The sequence below is a fragment of the Corella eumyota genome, chromosome 4 (assembly GCF_963082875.1).
Source record: "Corella eumyota chromosome 4, kaCorEumy4.1, whole genome shotgun sequence".
In the NCBI taxonomy this organism is placed as follows: domain Eukaryota; kingdom Metazoa; phylum Chordata; class Ascidiacea; order Phlebobranchia; family Corellidae; genus Corella; species Corella eumyota.
The window spans coordinates 10830890-10854019 of NC_137493.1; the positions used below are offsets into that span (position 1 = coordinate 10830890).

Genomic DNA, 23130 nt, shown 5'->3' on the forward strand with positions numbered 1-23130 from the left:
ATAATCGTACACATCAAAGGGTAAGAAAATACGAAAGTTCACACGAGTGACATGAGGTGAAATGATAACGATACATGCAATAATGAATGAAAGAAAAACGCGTTATAAGTCATTGCTGCGCTTCGAGAAGGCACAGCTTTCTAATATCCCGCCAAAGGACCGTTGTGGCGGTTTTTACACGCACGCGTCGTACAAGTCCGTTACAGTCACTTTCACATTGTTCTATAATTCCCTTCGGCCAGTATCCTCTTTTAATTGTGTCATCCACAATCAACACTACGTCACCAACAGCAAAATTTCTCACGGGCCGAAGCCATTTTTGTCGCAATTGCAAAAGCGGCAAATATTCTTTTATCCATCGCGTCCAGAATTGATCGACGACTAGTTGGGTCAGGCGCCATGACTTTTTATAACCATCCGCTTTTATAAATTCTCCAGGGGGCAATGACATATCGATTGCTCCTTTTAAAACCATACTTGGAGAAAGCGTTTCCAAGTCTCGCGGATCATCACTAATAGGGGTTAAAGGTCGGTTATTCAAGATCCTTTCAACTTCAGTGAGCAACGTCATGAGACCGTAGTCGTCAAGAACTCGTTCACCGGTGATTGAACGTATAATTTTTCGAACTGTTCTTATTATACGCTCCCATACTCCGCCTTGATGGCTTGCAGCAGGGGGATTAAATCTCCAATCTATTTCATTCTGCAACATAGCATCATGCATTTGTTTTTTATTCCATTTCCTTATACCCATACGCAATTCACGTTCGGCACCGACGAAATTAGTGCCGTTGTCACTAAAAATTTGTTTCGGTGTTGGCCTTCTTGAAATGAACCTTCTGTATGCATCTATAAAGGCACTTGTTTCAAGCGACTGTGCAACCTCAATATGGACTGCTCTGGTGGCCATACAATTAAAAACACAAGCATATCGCTTAACTTGGCTCCGTCCCAGCTTGACAGGTATGGGGCCCATATAATCGACACCAACACAGGTGTATGGTGGCCTGTTGGCAGTAACCCTTGATGAGGGTAATGCGGCCATCATTTGTTCACCGATTTTCGCGTTCCATCGTCTACATTGTCTGCAGTTTCGTAGTACCTTTCGAACAGCTGCCTGGCCACGCAAAATCCAAAAACTTTCCCGGATAGAGGCTACCACATGCAAGGTTCCGGAATGACCTTGACGTATGTGATGAGACGAAATAATGAGGGCAGTGACAGGGTGGTTTGAAGGCAAGATCATTTGATGCTTTGCATTCCTATCAACCAAAGACTTTTGTAATCTTCCTCCAACATAGATTACATTATTGACCAAAATGGGTGACAACTTTTGCAACGAGCTGAGAACTTTTGAATTGCGAAGTTCTCCTTTACTCATTACTACAGGCGACTGAAAGTTCTCATGGTTAGAAAGCAACTTAATAACCTCGGGAAAAACGTCGTGCTGAACAGCATGTACGATAGCGGTAGTGGAAGCATCTATCTCCTGACGACTAAGAAAATTGGTGTTAAACGAAGTTGAACTTGCTGCTAAATTTCGAGTTTCAGCCTTCCACCTCAGGTATTGCTTATAACGAAGAAGCCATGCCACGCAGCGTTGTAATCGGAAAAAAGATGAATAGCGAGAAAAAAGGCGCTCAATGCCAGTGCTGCTAATTTCTTTTGTGAAATTGCACTTTGCTGGTTCTTGTTTCAACTCAGGATCGTCGTTGGCAAGCGGGGGCAAAACTTGTGGGCGAGCGGGCCATTCATTAACAACTTGACCCAAAAACTGCGGGCCATTAAACCAAATTTCGGCCTTATCCACTTTGTCTGGCATAAGACCTCGAGATGCTATGTCAGCCTGGTTACGTTTGGTGTCAACGTGTCTCCATTGACACGGCTTAGAAAGACCGTGAATAAATTCCAATCTATTGGCAACGAAAGTGTGGAATCGTGTTGATGTATTAAGAATGTATTGAAGCACCGTCGTCGAATCCGTCCAGTAGAAAATGTCGCCCAGCTTATACTCAAGCTCTTGCTGAATTAGCGTGCTTAGTTTTACGGCAATAACAGCTGCCGTAAGCTCAAGTCTCGGCGTGCTTACAGGTTTCAAAGGTGAAACGCGAGACTTGCCCATAACAAAAGAACATAAAATCACATCATGCAAATCAACAATACGAAGATAACTAACGGCTCCATAGCCAATACTGCTTGCATCACAAAACGTGTGCAGCTGAATACTTTTTAACATGCTTAAAGAAGACTTAAGGCATCTGGGAACGCTTATACGCTCCAAAAGGGTTAGATTACGTAACCATGCATTCCATTTAGTGATATGACTGTTGGGTAACAGATCGTCCCAACCTACTTGTGAATTGCATGCTTCCTGCAGTAATTTACGTGCAGGTAAAATGAATGGTTGGGCAAAGCCCAATGGGTCATAGACCTGACTTACCATAGAAAGAATACCACGTCTAGTGGAAGGTTTTAATTGAACGTTTACCTTCACCTTAAAACAATCAAGGGCGGTGTCCCAATAAACACCTAACGCACGTTCAGTTGGCAACTCATGTAAATCAAGATTTAACGTTGACGATGCCAACTCTGCAGAAGGAACAGAAGCAAGTATAGTTTTGTCATTACTAATAAACTTAGTTAAATGGAAGCCGCCGCTTTTAAGAAGCGGTTGAATATCACGTAACAAATGCAAGGCTTCATTTACACTACTACACGATTTTAACATATCATCAACATAAAAATTTTGCCTTACAGTACTCAGGGTTTGTTCGTTCGCACCAGTCAGGTTGTCGTCAGCTGTCTTACGTAATGCAAATGCAGCGCAACTCGGCGATGACGTCGCGCCAAAAATATGAACGTTCATGCGGTAATCAACCGGAGTTCGCGACAGGTCGTTTTCTGGCCACCACAAGAACCTAAAGGCATCCCGATCATTGGGATCAACGAACACCTGGTGAAACATGCCCTTTATATCTGCAACTAAAGCGATTTTTTCCTGGCGAAAGCGCAAAAGCACGCCAACCAGATTATTAGTTAAATCAGGCCCCTGTAACAAATAGTCATTAAGAGATAGGCCTAAATGTTTAGCAGCACAATCAAAAACAATACGAAATTTAGGCCCTGTAAAATGGTGAGGTATATAATATTTAAAGTTACTTAAATTCCTAATTTCACCATCTAAAATCATTGTGGCATGGCCACTATTTACATATTCAGTAACCTTATCCCTATACCTGGAAAAAAGTTCAGGGTTAGCTTGCAATTTCTTCTTTAAGTACTGAAGCCTTCGTTCAGCCATTTTCCGATTATTCGACGGTCTTGCAAGATCGTCCTTCCACGGTAATCCAATTTGGTAATGACCGTCAACCTTTTTAACGGTCGATTTCATTATTCCCAAAGCCCTTTTATCCTCTATTGAGGCCTCATGGCGTTGAACGTCGTTTAAATCCTTAAAGTCTTGATTAAACGAGTTGACCAATATTCTACAAGAAGCGTCAATGCCATCTAGGCTATGTAGAAAATTGATTTTTCGTGCATTGTTATCTGACCTATTAGAGTAGTCAGAACCAAATAATGTCCAGCCAAGCGCTGTATGCAGGCCAAATGGCTGACCAGGTTTACCCACACGTTGCTCCTTCAACCTAAAGGCTTCATGTACATTGTTACCAAGAAGCAATTCAATTTTTGCGTTCTTAAGTCTCGGAAACGTGAGATCATTAAGATGCGCGTAGCGGTTTGCTACATCTTTAGTGGGTATACTTTCACTTACATCAACCAGGTCGTTTAAAACAATAAGCTCGTCTACATTAAATGACTCGATTTCATTAATGCCTTGAATATGCATACCTCCAACAATGGTATCATATTCGGTAAGTGAATTTGCTGTAAATAGCTGTACATGGCGGTCGATTTTGTTAAGCCCCAATTGATTGGCTAACGTTTTAGTACACATACTTGTGTCGGAACCGTCGTCCAAAAATGCATAAGTTTGGACGATTTTGTTTGGGTCGCTGCCCCAAACCTTTACTGGAAGCACCTTGAACCGTTTCACATTTTTACTTTTCTGTGTACCGCAGGCGGTGACAGCTCTTTCTTCGGCGTTCTCATTATTTGTAGGTGCGTTTAAGTTTTCATTCGGTTGTGGTTTGTTGTAATGAAGCAAAGTGTGATGTTTTTTGCTACATGTTTTGCAGGCCATTGTTGTCGGACAATTGTTATTCATGTGGCCTTCTCTTAAGCAATTGAAACACAACCTTTTATTTTTCACGAAATTATATCGATCGATCGACGTTTTCATTTTAAAGATTTCGCAACGCCACAGCTGGTGTCCATTCCTACACAAAGGACAGCATACAAATGATAATGGCGCCGAACTTTTCTCCTTCACGTTAAAGCTCTTGCTGGCAGGCCGATTTGATTTCGATTGAAATCGCCTCCCTTTCATGTCGGAAAATTTTTTATCGCATTGCTCAAAATGAATGCGCTGGTAGTAATGCCTTGATGATCGGGCCAACTCCCTTACGAACTGTAACAAATCATCGAAGGTTGTTTTCCTACCGGTTCTTTCTCTATCTTTTGAAATTTTTATAAAATCACGCCGCACTTGTTCGGGCAATCGTCGATAGATTTTGCTTATTGTCTCACGGCTGTTTAATTCGGACTCATAGCCTCCCGCATTTAAGGTACAGCTGCAGTAGTACATGCTGTCTGCCAATTTATTCCAAGCATCGGAATCTGACTCAGAAATGGGAGGCCCAATAAGTATGGTTTCCATTGCCGCCTCCATGATAAGATCACTCGCACGAAACTTTTCATCAAGTCGTGATCTCGCTTCTCTGTAAGCCTCTGTTCGGTTACGAATAACTTTGCAACCTTTAATTGCCTCAAACGCCTCGCCAGTGCAATACTTCAACAAAAACTGCAATTTGGCGCCGTCATCCGATATTTTACAATCTATAAATTCATCAAACTGCATGATGAAAGAATCATATTCTAAAATGTCGCCATTAAAATTGTCAATCGTAATTCTTGGCAAGGTGGCGTCTTGCGCTAAGTAGCTTGGCAAATATTGGCTACGGGGCACACTTTGCTGGGTTTCTTTGACAATAGGCGTGGAATCATACACCGGCCCCGTTTGGGGAACTAAGATAGGGGTCGGGTCACTCCGTTTGGGTGATAAGTTGTTAATAGCTTGATCAATCCCCAAAGCAGCTGGTGAAGCGAATTGTCGAAGTGAAATTGATGGCCTTTCTACGAATCCGTCAGACCCAAAAACGCTACCCTCTAACTCGGCTTCGGCTTCAAGAACTTTGGATTGAGCCCTGGTTACTTCCTTTTCAAGCTCAATTTGTGCGCCCATGCTTTTAAGGGCCGCAGTGCGCTTTTTCCGACGAGCCCTAGCTTCAGCTTCGCGGACTTCTTCTTCTGCCTCTTCTTCTTCTTGTTGCTTTTGAATTTCAAGCTGACGAAGACTTAATTCAGCTTCTTTTTGAACTTGTTCGGCTTGAACTTTAAGCGCCTCGACGCTACCTCTGCTTCTTTGCGAGCTAACAGATCCAGAATGGCGGGACCCAATTACTGAGGGAGCTCCATGTGTTGGTGAAGCAGAGGTTACACACAAAGATAGAAAACTTTGAGACCTTTCGTTCATTGTCGCATATCGGCTTTTAACTTCATCAATTTTGGCCTGTGCCTTTGGCTTTTCAACTTCAGCTTGAACAGCCAAGAATTCGTTGCACGCCGATAAACATTTATCGTAGGCGGTGTCGAAAACTGCTTTGCATCCAGTGACCAGCTTTGCCTCCTTTTGAGCATTGATTTCTTTAAGGAGCTGGTTTTCAATTCGAGTAAAATTTGCCAAAGCATTTTTTCGGGCAGACTTCGGATCGACACTGGGTTCTTCGACGGGTTTCGATGTCGAAGCTTGACCGCTGGTACTTGGTTCCAAATTCATTCTTATATGTAAATCCAAAAAATCCTTTCCAAATTATATATCCAAACTTGATCTTAAGTCAAACAATCTACAAATCTAACTAACTATACTAACTCAATGATATGACCAAATGTCATACAATTCATAAATAAATGTAGGGTTTGTCTAACTATACCCCACGTGACCAACAATAGGTTGATCGGAGAATAAAATACGCCCCTTGATCACAGATTGATCTCAGTTAATATAAAAATAATACCGATAATGGGCCCAGAATTGCAACTGTCTAACTCGACTGATACAACAATTGAAATACTCTACAATGTATTCAATATTCAGTACACAAGAAAAACAATTAACAAAAACAATACTGGCTTAACACTTACAAATCAATATTACTTTTAACAAAAACTAACTAAAGACCATTTATGAAATGTTAGAACAGGGCGAATCGTATTCTAAATATATGACGTACTAAAAGTAGAATTCCAAAATTATTCCAAGTTACGATACAAATAAAGACAAAAAAGGCGAAACACAAATCACGTGACTAAGAACGCTGGAAAAAAGGGAAAAACTTGAAATGACCAGGCGATAAGGCGATCCAAAAGAAGCGCACAATAGCGGCTAATGGTGTCCAACCGAGTGTGAAATTGTATTTAGAATTAATGAGAAAATATAAATCAGTTTTCATATAAATGGACTTAACAAAGAGCATGCTTAATGGATAGTCAATATGTATGTAAGAAGCCAACAAGGAAAAAGGAAATGAGTAAGTATATGACAGTTAGCACTTACCACTTGCAATTAAACCATATGCCTTGGTTTTATATTTTTAATTTTTTATATTGATTGGTGTTTAAGCTAGATATTTATCTTAGCGGTTCAGGGCTAATTATTTAGTTACCATTTTTTTATTATTTTAAAATAAGTGACTTATAATTATGTATTAGTTATTGAGACGCACATTATTTTTACATAAAAAAAACTGAGTGAACAAGCAGGTTGAACTAAGGTCATGTAATCATCCTGACTTCTTTACCCTTACAAAACTTTTAAATTATAACTTTTAAACAAATTTATTTTTAGCCAAGAAGGCAGGTTATATATAAGGAGATTTGGTCAATAATGTTAAAAACCAACAAAAAAATTGGGCTAACGTATTGCATGACGTTAAGGTCGTGTAACTGTTTGCAAACCATGTCACGACCCGCCATGTCAACGGGCAAACCGTACTCGATAACGCTTTTTTCAATAAATTATGTGCATTTAGTACCATAGGTTAAAAAAATTAAAAAACTATTGGACACAAAAAAATCATGTAACCATTAAATAAAGTGTTAAATATACTAAAGAATAATTTAACATGTTAAGTTTATAAAAGTGATGTAATTATTTTATTTTTTGTACTGGCTAAAAAAATGACACAAAGAAATAAAAATTTACTGTTACATTTGTCGTATAGTAGTAGAACCTAATGTAGTGTTTGGTGCCAGCGTGCTTGTAGCGCGTCTGGGTAATTTGTGACGCGGGAGCGTTGATTAACTCAATTGTGCTTACGCACTAATTAACGGCACGCAAGTATTGCTCTTTGATAGAGCGTGGTAGGTTTATGTTGATCATTCTACTTCTGAACGTTTTAACTGTACACTGCTTTTATTCGATTGTAAGTTACCTGTTTTTAATAAAGCGTACTGCCAATAAAAACGTCTGTTTAAATCTAGCAAAAAGCGAACCTGGAACGTTTTTGTAACATCACCAAAATTAAAAAAAAATATTACATTTATTGGTTTTGTTATAGGCAATGTTGTAATTTTTTAAATTGTAAACACTCGATCCCTCAAAATATTGCCTATTATGCTTAAACATAACGATTATGTTTAAAACATAAATACCACAACAATTTTTTTTCGTGAAAAACAATGCACTACAATGATCGCTCAGCAATCGCTAACATCCAAAATTCTGATAAACATGTTGTGTAAATTGTAAAAATACAACACAAGACGTACCTATGCCAGTTTACTAAACTAAAATAACATACGAATGAATCACTGATATACCCACATGTGCGCCTAAATTTGACAAAGAGTACCGATAAATCACAATCAAATATGCATCGCCTGCGGCGCATTAACACGAGTACCAAACAACTGAAAAATTCATATGTTAATATCAGACCGCTTAAGTTTGTGAAAGGCTACAATGTTATTAAAATTTTGGAAAAAAAATAGCAGAGTTAAAAAAAGCTACGTAACCTAAACAAATACAAAACTTTTAAAATATTCTAGCCTAATGTTTTCATTAAAACCACAGAATTACAGTACTGAAAAAATGAACAAAATTTTGATAATTGTTTTGTTTTTGGGGTTGCTGGCTTATTACTGATGCTTCTAGTTTCAGCAATATTAGAGGACCGCCAGCACCTAGTAGGTACGTGAAATTAAAAATTAAAAATTTGTTATTACGTTTTATATTATTGTATTTATTTAAATCAACAATAAATTAATTTATGTAACTTTAAAAAATATAGCTTGGAATGCGATGGAACTGAATGTAGAAAAAAGCGAAGTGCAAAAGAGAAGGTAAAATTAATTTTTTGATGTAGGTTTAAATAAAATAAATAATTTTTAAATACTCTATTAAAATTAGTGTTGTTTTGCACTTTTTTTAAATAATTAAGTTGTTACTTATATGTCTTCAAGTTGTTAATTATAAATGGTATAAAATAAAATAGTGATTACTTCATAATATATAATATTGATTGAGTTAAGTTACGTTATATGTAAGGTTAGATAAGATATTTAAAAGAATTAAAATGTAATAAAAAGGGGAAATGCATGAATAATTAGTTATGTTAGAACAGGCTTAGATACTTTGATAGTTTTTTTTTAAGTAAAATATTACAAAGCATTTAACTCTTAAACCTTATATTTAAATAAAATACAGAACGCTGTTTTTAGTCCGACATTTTTGTAAGATTTTAAATAAACATATTTTTATTATAGGACAACTTTACTAAATTTAGAGGACCACCGTTAGGGTTTGTACCTTTTTAACCATTTTATTTATTAAAAGTAGTTTATTATGTTATTTTTAGTTTTTAAACCGTTTATTACATAAAAAACAACTACTTAATTTGTTTTATATTTTTGTAGTGGAAAGTAATGAAAAGAAACAACATCAGTGTTTGATAAAATTGTAATGTTTTTTTGGTTGTTTTTTGATCTTTAAAAACATTATGATTCAACTTTAAAAAAACAAACATATACAAAACTTTTTTTGTTTAAATCTTAAAGATAGTTAGTTGATAGTATAATTTTTTTTTCGTATATTTCTTTATCCTCGATGGGGTAAAATCGAATAAGCCATTTAAACATAGAGTAACAACTGTTACTCCGACCCAGTTTCGAGTTGCCTTCAGCAGTTTAGGATATTATAGATTATAATTGCCCAGTAATTATGCCGCTGATTAAGTGCTTGCTCAGCAGGAGTTCATACCGTTTATATCGCCTTAATTAAGGGCGCTGCAGCATGAGAGGTATAAGAATGTGGTTCTCGTAGAAAAGATTGTTTCCCAGCTTTTATGCAATAAGCTAGACATTGCTCTATTATAGTCGCTCCGCAATCGCGATCACCTGAAATCTTGGTAAACATGTATGCTAAATTGTAGTTTCTTAAAAAAAACAACCCAAAACGTACCTATGTCATTTCACTAAACTAAAATAACATACGAATAAATTACAGTTAGGCTCAAATGTGCGTCTGAATTCGACTAAGAGTGACGATGAACCACTTCTCAAATATGCATTGCCTTTGGCGCATCAATATACGTAACAAACAAAAAACGCTTTTACTTATAATTATTTAAGTTGTTGTTAATTTGAGTTTACTACACAGGCAGACTACAAAGTTATTCAAATTTAGAAATTAAAAAGGCAAAGTTTAAAAAATGAAAATATTAAATAATTAATTTAACGTAAAATCTACATGTTTAACCTAATTAAACACAAAAACATAAATACTTTAGTCATAATTTTAATTAAAACCACAGTACTGCAGTGCTAAGAAAATGAACAAAATTTTAATAATTATTCTGTTTTTGGGGTTGCTGGCTATTACCAATGCTTCTAGTTTGAGCAATATTAGAGGGCCACCAGCACCCAAGAGGTACGTGGAATTAAAAACTTAAGGCTTATGATACCATTTTATATTATTTTGTTTATTTAAAACAAAAATAAATTAAATTGTGTAACTTTAAAAATGTTAGCTTAAAATGCGATGGGACTGGGTGTAGAAAAAACAAAGTGTAAAAAACAAGGTAAAATTAATTTTTACATGTAGGTATATAAAATATATTAACTTTTAAATACCCTTTTAAAATTAAAGTACTTTTTTTTAAATATTAAAAGTTGCTAATTATTGTAACAATCGAGTCTGATTGTCTTTTGTAAGAAAAGCCGTATTATAATTTATAGTTTATTATTGCGGAAAGATACACATACAACCGTTCACAAGCTTGTACCACGAATACTAAATACAAATACATCCGAAACAGTTAAACTAATACATCACGTGATTAAGCCACGTGATAGAGATAAGGAGTAACAGATCGGCAATAGGTGTAAACACGTGATCTGCAGAATAGATGAGACCTTGGCGTAAACAATAAGATGGCGGATTCGTTACATTCCTTCCTTCCCGATGAAAGCAAGAAATATACAACAAAAATAAGAAACGAATTCACCATGTAACTAACAGAGTTTATGAAGCCTTGCTCTGCTAACGACCATAGGTTTGTTTGAACATTTTGGTTTTTTTATGCGATAGGTATTGTCATTGAGCTTTTGCGTAATTACAAAAGCTGCGCAAATGTCTTTTTGTAAATTTCCACCCGAACTTTTGTAACGAAGCCAGACCGTCTCTCCGGGAACAAAACTTCGCGATTTTCCATTTTTATCTCTTTTTCTTTCCTTGCACCCCGCACACTGCCTTTTGTATTTAATCACATCAGCTTTTAATGATGTCCAATAAAAACGTCGTCGTAATCTCTTCAGCGTCGACATAACCCCCTTATGGCCTTCATTTGCCTTCTTTAAAATCTTTGCCTGCAGCGATGCTGGAACAACCATTTGTAAGTGGAATTTTGACCCCGATGCCGACTCCCATTTTCGAAATAGAACATCATCTTTGATCATGAATGAAGATAGCTGGCTATCAAACTTTGTGGAAATTAGATTATGAGTTGGCTTAGAACGAAGATAAAGTTTTACATTTATTATATCAGGGTCTTCTAATTGGGCCTGGGCAATTTCCTTTTCAATAGTATCATCGTCATTTGATTTTGATATTGAACGAATAGGCATATAAAAAGTTTCATTTTTCTGAACTAGTTTCTTTTTGGTAGTAATCGCCTTTGGTTGTTGAATTGTGTTTATTTCTGTACAAGAAAAAGGTTTTGTCGGACTGGAAATAGGATCAAACGCACACGGTAAATTAGAACGGCTTGATTTTGTAATGTAGTCTTTAGTGCTGGTACACGACATTGAGTTAAGGCTTAAATCCACTCGATACAGCTGTTCGTAAAGTTGTCCAGTTTCCAGGGCACTTTCGATTGTAGATGGTAAATGGTGATAAATTGCGGAGTGCAATTCTTCATCGTGTTTTATGGCATTCATGAAACAATTCATCTTTAATTTTTCTAGTTCTTTTGTGCTTGAATTGGTATAAATCGGACATTGCCGAACCATGTTGGCAATGTCGGTTGAAAGTGAATCTAAGGATTCGTTCATTCTTCTTTTTCGGCTATGTAGCTCGTTCTATAAATTTAACTTCGGGGAAGAAAAACGTTTACGCAGTTTATCTTTTAAAACTGCTACTGGTGTACGGTCACTTCCAGATAAGTTGGTGACGATACTGGCAGCCTTACCATATAAACTTAGCGCTAGTCTATAGCCGCTTTCCCGTGAATCCCAACCATTGGCCTTTGATATAAGGTCAAATTTCATTAAGTAATCTTCGACGTCGGTTTCGCCGGTATATTTTTCTAGCTCTTGATTAGATCTTGATAGCTCTGTTGATTGGTACAACATCTTTGAATCTAATTTATTTTTCAGGGACGCTAGTTCCCGTTTAATTTCCCAAACAGTTAAACTAATACATCACGTGATTAAGCCACGTGATATAGATAAGGAGTAACAGATCGGCAATAGGTGTAAACACGTGATCTGCAGAATAGATAAGGCCTTGGCGTAAACAATAAGATGGCGGATTCGTTACATTATATAGTTTAATAATATATAATAAAAATAGAAGTCACCTACCATAGGAAATAATATTTATTGAGTTTATTTAGGTTATATATAGTGTTGGATAGTATATTTTAAAGAACCAAGATAAAATGAAAAAACTAAGATATATTAAAAACTTTTAGAGCAGGCTTTACATATTTTAATATTTTTTTAAAGTAAAATGTCACGGGCCATTTAATTTTTAAATTCTTACATTTAAATGAAATACAGTACGCTGTTTTTAAATTACCAATCTTTAGCCAAATATTATTTATAACATTTTAATTAAACACATTTTTATTGTAAAAAAAAATTGCTAAGCCTAGTGGAACACCACCTCCAGGGTTTGTTTCTTTCTAACATTTAATTTCTAAAATGTTATTTGCTAAACTTAATTTTGTTTTTTAACCTTTTAATATAAAAACAACTCTTCAAATTGTTTTATATTTATTATAGGAGAAAGTAATCGAAAAGCTAAAGCATTTGTGTTTGGTGATAATATAATAATTTTTTCGACAGATTTTTGACCCTTAAAAACATTATGACTCAACTTTAAATAAACAAATACATATTAATAATTTGTTTTGTATAAATGAAATTTGACGAATAGATAGATAGTGTTTTCTGGTGCCATAAAAGACAACAGGATTTCGCCCCTTGATTTAAAAATTAATGAGAATACATGCTGTGCTTTTACACGTTGTTGTTTTAAACGTGGCTCTACGCTTGTAATAAAAATGCCAACCTAAATTTAAGATATTTATTGTTGCGTTTTTTGGGTAAAGTTCTTTTTACAACCAAAAATATGTCGTTTTTCGTTTAAATTAGTTAAAATCGCCTTTTTTTACTTGGTCTGTAGTTTGCTCAGAAAATTTATTAACCGTTAATGAATTAAGTGTTTTCTGGTGCCATAAAAGACAACAGGATTTCGCCCCTTGATTTAAAAATTAATGAGAATACATGCTGTGCTTTTACACGTTGTTGTTTTAAACATGGCTCTACGCTTGTAATAAAAATGCCAACCTAAACTTAAGATATTTATTGTTGCGTTTTTGGGGTAATATTGTTACCATATTGCTTCTTAGGACGATACTTCAAAGTGTTGCTAACACTCGAACTTTCGATGGTTGCTGGATACCCGAATCGCCGATTAAGGCCCATACGTAGCTAACACTCGATCGTGCGATAGTCGCATTATACCCGAACTTCCGAGTATGGCCCATGCGTCGCCAACACTCGATCATGCGATAGTCGCATTATACCCGAACCGCCGAGTACGGCCCATGCGTCGCCAACACTCGATCATGCGATAGTCGCATTATACCCGAACCGCCGAGTACGGCCCATGCGTGGCTAATGCTCGAACATGCGATGGTCGCATTATACCCGAACCGCCGAGTATGGCCCATGCGTGGTGTATATCAGTTAATGCGATGGTCGGCAACCCGACTAAATGCCACGCTAGGGCCTAGCATGAGTAATGCACGGCAGCATATGCCTAGCATGGGCCGGGCTTATGCCGAGTCTCAATTTTTGACTGGGTAACAATAACAATTCCCAAATCTTTCGATTGGGTCGACGGAGACCGCTACAAATGCTTTCAATTTTTTTCTGTTTAATAGACTGAAGATATTTTTCTAAATAAATTTTCTAAAATAACTTTAGATAAAATTTATTCCAATGTACAACAATATTTATGGCTAAAGATTAAGTTTGTATAGTATTTAAAATGCTTGTAATTTATTTATTAAGGCATAAATAGAACGCCTGTTGACAACGGAAAGTGACATAATCTGCAGGACGATTAAACGATCCAAACGTGTTTTATTGATTTTAACGTTTTTATTGTTTTACTGATGTTTTATAAATTTTGGCATAAAAGCTTGTTGCATACATTTCTTTTTAATTAGTAAATAACTATTTTAAATACATAGTTGTAATTTACGCATTCTAGAATAATATAAAAAATTAGTTACTAAATAATAAGTCTCCAAATGCTAAAGTAAATGTCTAGTTATCACCCTTAAATACAAAATGGATAAAATGTAAAACAAAGGCTTGTGGTATGTATTTGGGATGCTTATAAAATGCACTTACATAGTTTTTTTTTTTTTTTATTTTGGTTTTTAATGTAATGTTACAACAAATTTTCATTTAGCTTAAATTAACTATTTTAATATAAAAAATCATCTATAACCATTTTATACTATAATTAAAATACTACTAACTATCTATTCGTCTTATTTCATTTATACAAAACAAAATATTAGTATGTGTTTGTTTATTTAATGTTGAGTCATAATGTTTTTAGGGATTAAAATGCTGCCGAAAAAATTATTATATTACCACCAAACACAAATGTTTTTGCTTTTTGATTACTTTCTCCTACAATATATGTAAAACAAATTGATGAGTTGTTCTTATATTGAAACGTTTAAAAACCTAAAATAATTAAATTACTTTTTTAAAATAAAATATTTAAAAAGGTACAAACCCTGTCGGTGGCAATCCTCTAATCTCAGTAAAGTTGTCCTACAATAAACAGTTGTTAAATTAAAATGTTTTTAAAAATTGCTATTTAAATCTCTAAGGAGAATCCAAAAAATGTTTTTTTTTTATTTAAACCTGTGCCAAAAGATTAATATTACCTTTTTCTTCACATTTAATTTTTTTCTACATTGACCCCCACCGCATTCCAAGCTATTTTTTTTAAGTTACACTAATTAATTTATTTTTAATTTAAATACAAACAATAATATACAACGTAATAGCAAATTTAAAGTTTTTAATTTCACGAACCTACTAGGTGCTGGCGGCCCTCTAATATTACTTAAACTAGAAGCATTAGTAATAGCCAGCAGCAACCCCAAAAACATAAAAATTATCAAAATTTTATTCATTTTTAGCACTGTAACTTTTTTGAAAAAAATTTATGAAAACGGATTTTAAACAAATAATTAATTTAAAAAGGATTTTTTAAAAAGTGAAAACAAATAAAATAATTTTAAGAAAGTTAATTAAATAAAGAATGAAAACAAATGAAGAGAATTTGAATTTAACAAAATAATCAAAGGAATTTATAGTTAAGTTGTTTGACAGACAAGTAGGATAATAGAATAAGTTTATTATAAAATTAGGGTAAGTAGGGTATAATTTAAATTAATGAAAATTATAGCTTAAATTATAATTGTTTTGGTTAATTGGGATCCGTTCCATTAGCCTTTTACCATTTGCTTTCTTTTTTTCCGTTAAACTACTACTCGTCGAAAAAATCCGCCTAATTAAGATCCGTTCCATTTGTTTCCGGTTAGTTAGATTTTTTCATTTATTTCCGTTAATTTTTTTTCCGCCAAAAAGTTATCCGTTAAAAAATTCTGCTTAATTAAAATCCGTTCCATTTGTTTCCGGTTCGTTATTTTTTTTTCATTTATTTCCGTTAATTTTTTTCCGCCAAAAAGTTATCCGTCAAAGAAATCCGCTTCATTAAAATCCGTTCCATTTGTTTCCGTTCCATTTGTTTCCGTTCCATTTTTTTCCGATCCATTTGTTTTGGTTCCATTTGTTTCCTTTTCATTTAATTCGGTTCCATTTGTTTCCGTTCCATTTGTTTCGGTTCCATTTGTTTCCTTTCCAATTGTTTCCTTTTCATTTCTTTCCTTTCCATCTGTTTCTTTCCAACAGTTTCTAGCACCCCCTTTAATTACGTCAATTTTAAGTAAATTATAACATATTGTAAACTTCTTCCGTTGACAGGGCTTGCAGTACAATTACACGACCTTTGTCTTATAATGTAATGTTACAATTTTTTTTCATTAAGTTTTAATTAAATATTATTAATAAAAAAACATATTTTACACTACAATTAAATTACTACCAACTAACTATTTGTCTCATTCGATTTATTCAAAACAAATTATTAATATGTGTTTGTTTATTTAAAGTTGAGTCATAATGTTTTTAAGGGTCAAAAAGCTACCGAAAAAAAACATTATATTATCACCAAACGCAATAGCTTTTGTTTTTTGATTACTTTCTTCTATAATAAATATAAAACAAATTAAAAAAAACTTAAAATAAATAAAGTACTTTTCAAAAATAAAATATTTAAAAAGGTACAAACCCTGGCGGTGCTCTAATCTTAGTAAAGTCGTCCTACAATAAAAAGTTGTTAAATTAAAATGTTTTAAAAAAATATTGGACTGAAGATAGGTAATTGAAATATCCTGTATTTTATTTGGATGTTGAGCTTTATGAATAAATGACCTGTTAAACATTAAAATAACTATTTAGTTTTGTTAAGCCTACAGTTCCAAAATTTACTTTTCACAAAATATTTAGTATATCTTCCATTAAAATATGTTATTTAAACATATATATAACCTAGCAAAAAAATTTTAAAAAGCAATTCAAAAATTTTTTTTTTTAAATTTATAGCTATGTCAAAAATTAATTTTACCTTTTCTTTTACATTTCGTTTTTTTCTACTTTGACCCTCATCGCATTCCGAGCTATAGTTTATAAAGTTACACAAATTAATTTATTCTTAAAAGAAATAAACATAATAATATGAAATGTAATAACAAACTTTAGTTTTTAATTCAATGTACCTCTTGGGTGGTGGTGGCCCTCTAATATTGCTCAAACTAGAAGCATTGGTAATAGCCAGCAACCCCAAAAACAAAATAATTATCAAAATTTTTTTCATTTTTTCAGTACTTTTATCCTGTAGTTTCAATTAAAAAATATTTTTATTCTTGCACCTATTTAGGTTATGTAGCTTTTTTAATTGTGTCTATTTTATTTCTAAAATTTTTAATAACTTGTAAATTGTTAAATCAAAATTAAGAATTCTAATATTGTAATAAATTTTTTGGTTGATATGAATACTTCGATTTTTGCCCAAAGGCATTGCATATTTGATTATGTTTTATCAGTACTCTTTGTTGAATTCAGACGCACATGTGGGCAAAACAGTTTTTTATTTGTATGTTATTTTAATTTAGTGAAATAGCATGGATACGTTTCGCGTTGTACTAAAAATAAATTTAAATATAATTTCGACAAACATGTTTACCGGAATTTTGGGCGCTTGCGATAGCTGAGCGATAATTGTAGTGCACTGTTTTTATGAAAAGTTGTTATGGGTTTAATATTATTTTGGTATGTTTAAGCTTAATAAACAATATTTTTACGTATCAAAAGTTCACAAACAATTTTAGCATTGCCAATAACGAAACCGTCGTAAATGAATGTAAAATTTTTTTCTTACTTACCTTGACCTTTTTTTTTCTTTGCTTTCTTTCTTTAGTGATTTTAAACATTATCAACCGCATTGATTAAAAATAAGTTTAACTAGTACCACGCCGCTTGGTAAATAATTTAAAAGTTTTGCAAGGGTAAAAGGTCAGAAAGATGACATGGCCTACACCAGTTTAACTTGCTTGTTGCTCTTAGTTTTTTTTCTTTTCTTTTCTGATTTAAAAAAAACTAATAAAATATGTAAAGCCTGCTCTAAGAGAAACTCAATATTTTTATAATCCGTTTTTTTTTATTACATTTAATTCTTTAAAATATAATATCTAACCCATAATATAACCTAACATTAACTCAATAATTATTTTATATTATAAAATGTTATTACAATTTCTTTTTATTATACATTATTAAAATATATAATTAACAACTTTTAGTATTTTTGAAAAAAAAACTATCTTTAAAAGTTAATATGCAAGACGATTAAACGATCCAATCGTGTTTTATTGATTTTAACGTTTTTATTGTTTTACTGATGTTTTATTGATTTTGGCATGAAAGCTTGTTGCCTACATTTCTTTTTAATTAGTGAATAATTATTTCAAATACACAATTGTAATTTACGCATTCTTAAATTATATAAGAAATTAGTTACTAAATAATAAGTCTCCAAATGCTGAAGTAAATGTCTAGTTATCACCCTTAAATACAAAATGGATAAAATGTAAAACAAAGCTTGTTGTATGTATTTCGGATTGCTTATAAAAATGCACTTACATAGTTTTTTTATTTTTTATTTTGGCTTTTAATAAATTTTACAAAATATTTTCATTTAGCTTAAAATACCTATTCGTCTCATTTCATTTATACAAAACAAATTATTAATATGTGTTTGTTTATTTAAAGTTGAGTCATAATGTTTTTAAGGGTCAAATGCTGCCGAAAAAAGTATTATATTATCACCAAACACAAACGCTTTGGCTTTTTGATTACTTTCTTCTACAATGAATATAAAACAAATTGAAGAGTTGTTTTTATAAGGTTTAAAAACTAAATTAAATTTAGCAAAAAACTTTTTAGAAATTAAATGTTAGAAAGTAACAAACCCTGAAGGTGGTGTTCCACTAAGCTTAGCAAAATTTTTCTACAATAAAAAGTTGTTTAATTAAAATGATATAAAACAGCCTGGCCGTATTTTATTTGAATAAAAAATTTTAAAACTAAATGCTTTGTAATATTTTGATATTTAAAAAAAACTAATAAAATGTGTATAGCCTGCTCTAAAAGAAACCTATTCTTTATGTAATCCGTTTTTTTATTACATTTAATTCTTTAAAATATAATATCCAACCCATAATATAACCTAACATTAACTCCATAATTATTATATTTTATAAAAGGTTATTACAATTTCTTTTTATTAAACATTATTAAAATATATAATTAACAACTTCTAGTATATTAGAAAAAAAACTTCCTTTAAAAGTTAATATAAAAGTTAATATATTTTATTTAAACCTCTATTAAAAAATTAACTTTACCATGTTTTTTACACTTCTTTTTTTTCTACAGTCAATCCTATCGCATTCTAAGCTATAGTTTTAAAGTTTTGCAGATTAGTTTATTTTTGTTTTAAATAAACATAATAATTAAGTTTTTATTTCAACCTACCTCTTGGGTGATGGTGGTCCTCTAATATTGCTCAAACTAGAAGCATTGGTAATAGCCAGCAACCCCAAAAACGAAACAATCAAAAAAACTTTGTTCAACTTTTTTAGCACTGTAATTTTTAACAACTTTGTAGTCTGCCTTTGCATTAAACTAAATTTGATAGCTTAAGAGAATTAAACTAAAGTGTTTTAAAAAGTGTTTTTTGTTTGTTACGTATATTGATGCGCCAAAGGCAAAGCGTATTCGAGTTAAGGTTCATCATCACTCTTAGTCGAATTCAGGCGCACATGTGAGCCTAGCTGTAATTTATTTCTATGTTATTTTAGTTTAGTAAAACGGCATTGGTACATTTTGCGTTGTATTTTTAACGAACTTATCACAATTTAGCAAACATGTTTATCAAGATTGGTGATTGCGATTGCGGTTCGCCTATAGTAGATCAATGCCTAGCTTATTATTCATAAGCTAATCTTTTAAACATTAAAAATAATTAAATTTAATACCACGTTTGGTGAATATTATTTTTGTTGTTTATAATTTCGATAAACTTAACATTGGCTTAGTTTGTAATGTGTATACTCAATTATGTGTTTTAATTCAGAACTTGTTTTTAAAGTCTATGAAATATAATAAAAAGTCAGATAACAAGATAATCGTAAATAATTAACTAACAATAACAATTTCCAAATCTTTCGATTGGGTCGACGGAGACCGCTACAAATGTTTTTGATTCTTTCTGTTTAATAGACTGAGAATGCAAATGAAAATAAAACATTTATTCTAATGTACAACAATAATTATGGTTGGAGATTATAAATGTATAATATACAAAATGCTTGTAATTTATTGAATAAGGAATTAATAAATCACCTGTAAACAAAGAGAAAAGTAATTTGATCTGCGGAACGATTACTCGATCTAAAATCTATTTACGTGTTTTTAAGCATTATTGATTACGTTTTGTTAAACTTTTATTTTTTTTGGTTTGGCATAAATTTAACAAGTAGCATGCAACTTGCCGGTAAAAAGTCAGGAAGAAGATATAGTTTATATTAATTTAACTTTTGGCATATTAGCTTAATATTATTTTTTTTTTAAAAAGGCATTTAATTAGTAATTGAACATCTTAAATACATAATTGAATTTACGCATTTTAAAATAATATAAATAGTTAGTTACTATATAATGAATTTACAATTGCTAAAAAAAATGGTTAGCTATAACCCCACGGTAGAAGGGAATTGCTCATAAAAATGCACTTACATATTTTTTGTTGTTTATTTTTACTTACAGTGTTATGTTATAACAATTATTTAATTGGACAATTTTTTTAATATTACGTCAATATTATTTACTTCTTTAACGCCACACTAACAAGATTATACTTTCAACTGACTATCTTTAGGATTTAAACTAAAAAAGTTTTGTATGTGTTTGTTTATTTATAGTTGAATCATAATGTTTTTAAAGATAAAATAACAACCAAAAAAACATTACAATTTTATTGAACACAGATGTTGTCTTTTTTTTATTACTTTCCACTACAAAAATATAAAACAAATTAAGTAGATGTTTTTTATAAAATAAACGGTTTAAAAACTAAAAATAACTTAATAAACTACTTTTAATAAATAAAATAGTCAAAAAGGTACAAACCCTGGTGGCAATCCTCTAATTTTGGTAAAGTTGTCCTACGATAAAAAGTTGTTTATTTAAAATATTACAAAAATATTTGACTAAAAAACCGCGTGTTGTATTTTATTTAAATATAAGTTTAATAGTTAAATGCTTTGCAAAATTTTACTTAAAAAAAACTAATTTTAAAGTATATAAAGCCTGTTCTAACATAACCAATTATTTATACAATTCTCGTTTATTATTACATTTTAATTCTTTAAAATATATTATGTAACCCAATATAAAACCTAACTTAACTCAATCAATATTATATATTATGATAAATTATCACTATTTTATTTTATATTATTAAGACATATAATTAACAACTTTATTTAATAAAAAAGTGGAACTACACTAATATTAAAAGAGTATTTAAATTATATATTTTATTTACACCTACGTCAAAAAATTAATTTTACCTTCTCTTTTACACTTCGCTTTTTTCTACAATCAGTTCCATCGCATTCCAAGCTATAGTTTGTAAAGTTACACAAATTAATTTATTCTTAATTTAAATAAAAATAATAATATAAAATATAATAACAAACTTTAGGTTTTTAATTTCACGTACCTACTAGGTGCTGGCGGCCCTCTAATATTGTTTAAACTAGAAGCATTAGTAATAGCCAGCAACCCCAAAAACAAAACAATTATCAAAATTTTGTTCATTTTTTAGCACTGTAATTCTGTGGTTTCAATAAAAAATTAGGCTAACATATTTTAAAGTTTTGTTGTTGTTTAGGTTATGTTAAATTTTAGGTTAAAAAGTTGTTTAGGTTAAATTAAATCTTTTAAAATTTTTATTAACTTTGTAGCCTTCTAAAATCTTAAGCGTTAGACTATACTTACGACGTCAGATTTTAATTTTTAAAAAATTCGGATGATCCGTACTTGTATTATTGCGACAAAGGCAATGCATATTTGATTATGATTTATCGGTACTCTTTGTTAAATTGAGGCGCACATGTGGGCCAAACAGTTTTTTATTTGTATGTTATTTTAATTTAGTGAAATGGCATGTACACGTTTCGCGTTGAATAAAATTAAATATAATTTTGACAAACATGTTTATCAGAATTTTAGGCGTTCGCGATAGCTGAGCGTAGTGCACTGTTTGTAGTGCATTGTTTTTGCATTGTAGTGCACTGTTTTTATGAAAAGTTGGTATAGGTTTATTATTATTTTGTTATGTTTAAGCATAATAAACAATATTTTTACGTATCGAAAGTTGACAATACATAACAATTTTAGCATTGCATATAACAAAACCGTCGTAAATGAATGTAATATATTTTTTTAATTACCTTGACCCTTTTTCTTTCTTTAGTGATTTAAACATTATCAACCGCATTGGTTAAAAATAAGTTTAACATGACCTACAGCAGTTTAACTTGCTTGTTGCTCTTAGTTTTTTTTTTTTTTTTTTTTGATGTAAAAACAATGCAAATAACTTATACTTAACTAATACATAAATCACTTATACATAATTTTAAGTCACCCATTTTTAAATCATATTTATATTTAGTTACTAGCTAACTAGCCTTTAAATGCTAAGACAAAAGTCTAGCTAAAACACCAACCAATAGAAAAAAATGAAAATGTACAACTGAGACATATGGTTTGAGTGTAAGTGTAAATTACTAATTATCATATACTTCCCTCATTTCCTTTTTCTTGCTGGGTCTCTAACACGCATATCGGATATCCAACCGATTAGTTAGCCATTAATTGCTTCAAAGCGAAAAAAGAATGAATGCATTAATTGATTTAAAGCCTAAAAGATGCGATTTGAAGGTTGGAAGATGCGCTCCGTCTTCTTACATTTTAAAAGATTAAGCAAAAAAACAAAACTATCAATTGGTAAAAACTTCAACAAACAAAGCTTCATAACCAACCAGCCATATTTAATTTAAAACTAACAAGCCAAGCTGTGTACCAAACAAGCAAAACACCAACCAGCTATATAAAAAACATGCCAAGCTTCATAACTTATAGCTATATAACTAACGAACCAACTTTTATAACTAATTTACTATATAACTAACAAACTAAACTGTATAACCACAAGCTCTATTGAGAAATTTGAACAGAATTCATGGAATAAAAAACAGTTGCTGCTATAGCATAGGTGATCAGATATTTAAATTTAAGCGAACAGTCATCAAAGCTATCGGTCTAAAGGCACTGCAAGCACATCTAAAACCAATGAATATCCACGTACGGAGAAGCGGTTGGCCATTTAATGTAGCTGGGACGCCTCCCATTTAAACCTACTTCAACTGTAAGTTAAATTTTGCAATC

The 23130-nt window shown here is 32.0% G+C and overlaps 2 protein-coding genes and 1 long non-coding RNA gene across 3 annotated transcripts in view; 1 reads left to right on the forward strand and 2 right to left on the reverse strand.

Annotated features, from left to right (window-relative positions):
• Positions 1-109: 109 nt before the first annotated feature.
• LOC145750815 (uncharacterized) lies at positions 110-5956 on the reverse strand. Its single transcript, XM_082566891.1, has one exon. It carries the CDS (start codon positions 5954-5956, stop codon positions 110-112), a length of 5847 nt encoding a protein of 1948 aa, XP_082423017.1.
• A 2176-nt stretch (positions 5957-8132) lies between these two features.
• LOC145751176 (uncharacterized) lies at positions 8133-9549 on the forward strand. Its single transcript, XR_014283712.1, has 4 exons — positions 8133-8368; positions 8469-8520; positions 8944-8978; positions 9094-9549. It is a non-coding gene; the product is annotated as an uncharacterized LOC145751176 (long non-coding RNA).
• A 9019-nt stretch (positions 9550-18568) lies between these two features.
• LOC145750817 (uncharacterized) overlaps positions 18569-23130 on the reverse strand; it is a 29107-nt gene continuing 24545 nt past the window's right edge. The window contains exon 3 of the mRNA XM_082566892.1: positions 18569-18622. Coding sequence (XP_082423018.1) covers positions 18569-18622 — 54 coding nt within the window. The remainder of the gene's footprint in view (positions 18623-23130) is intronic.

Bases quoted from the DNA above. Each gene is read 5' to 3' on its own strand.
- LOC145750815 (XM_082566891.1), bottom strand. From the start codon at position 5,956: ATGAATTTGGAACCAAGTACCAGCGGTCAAGCTTCGACATCGAAACCC.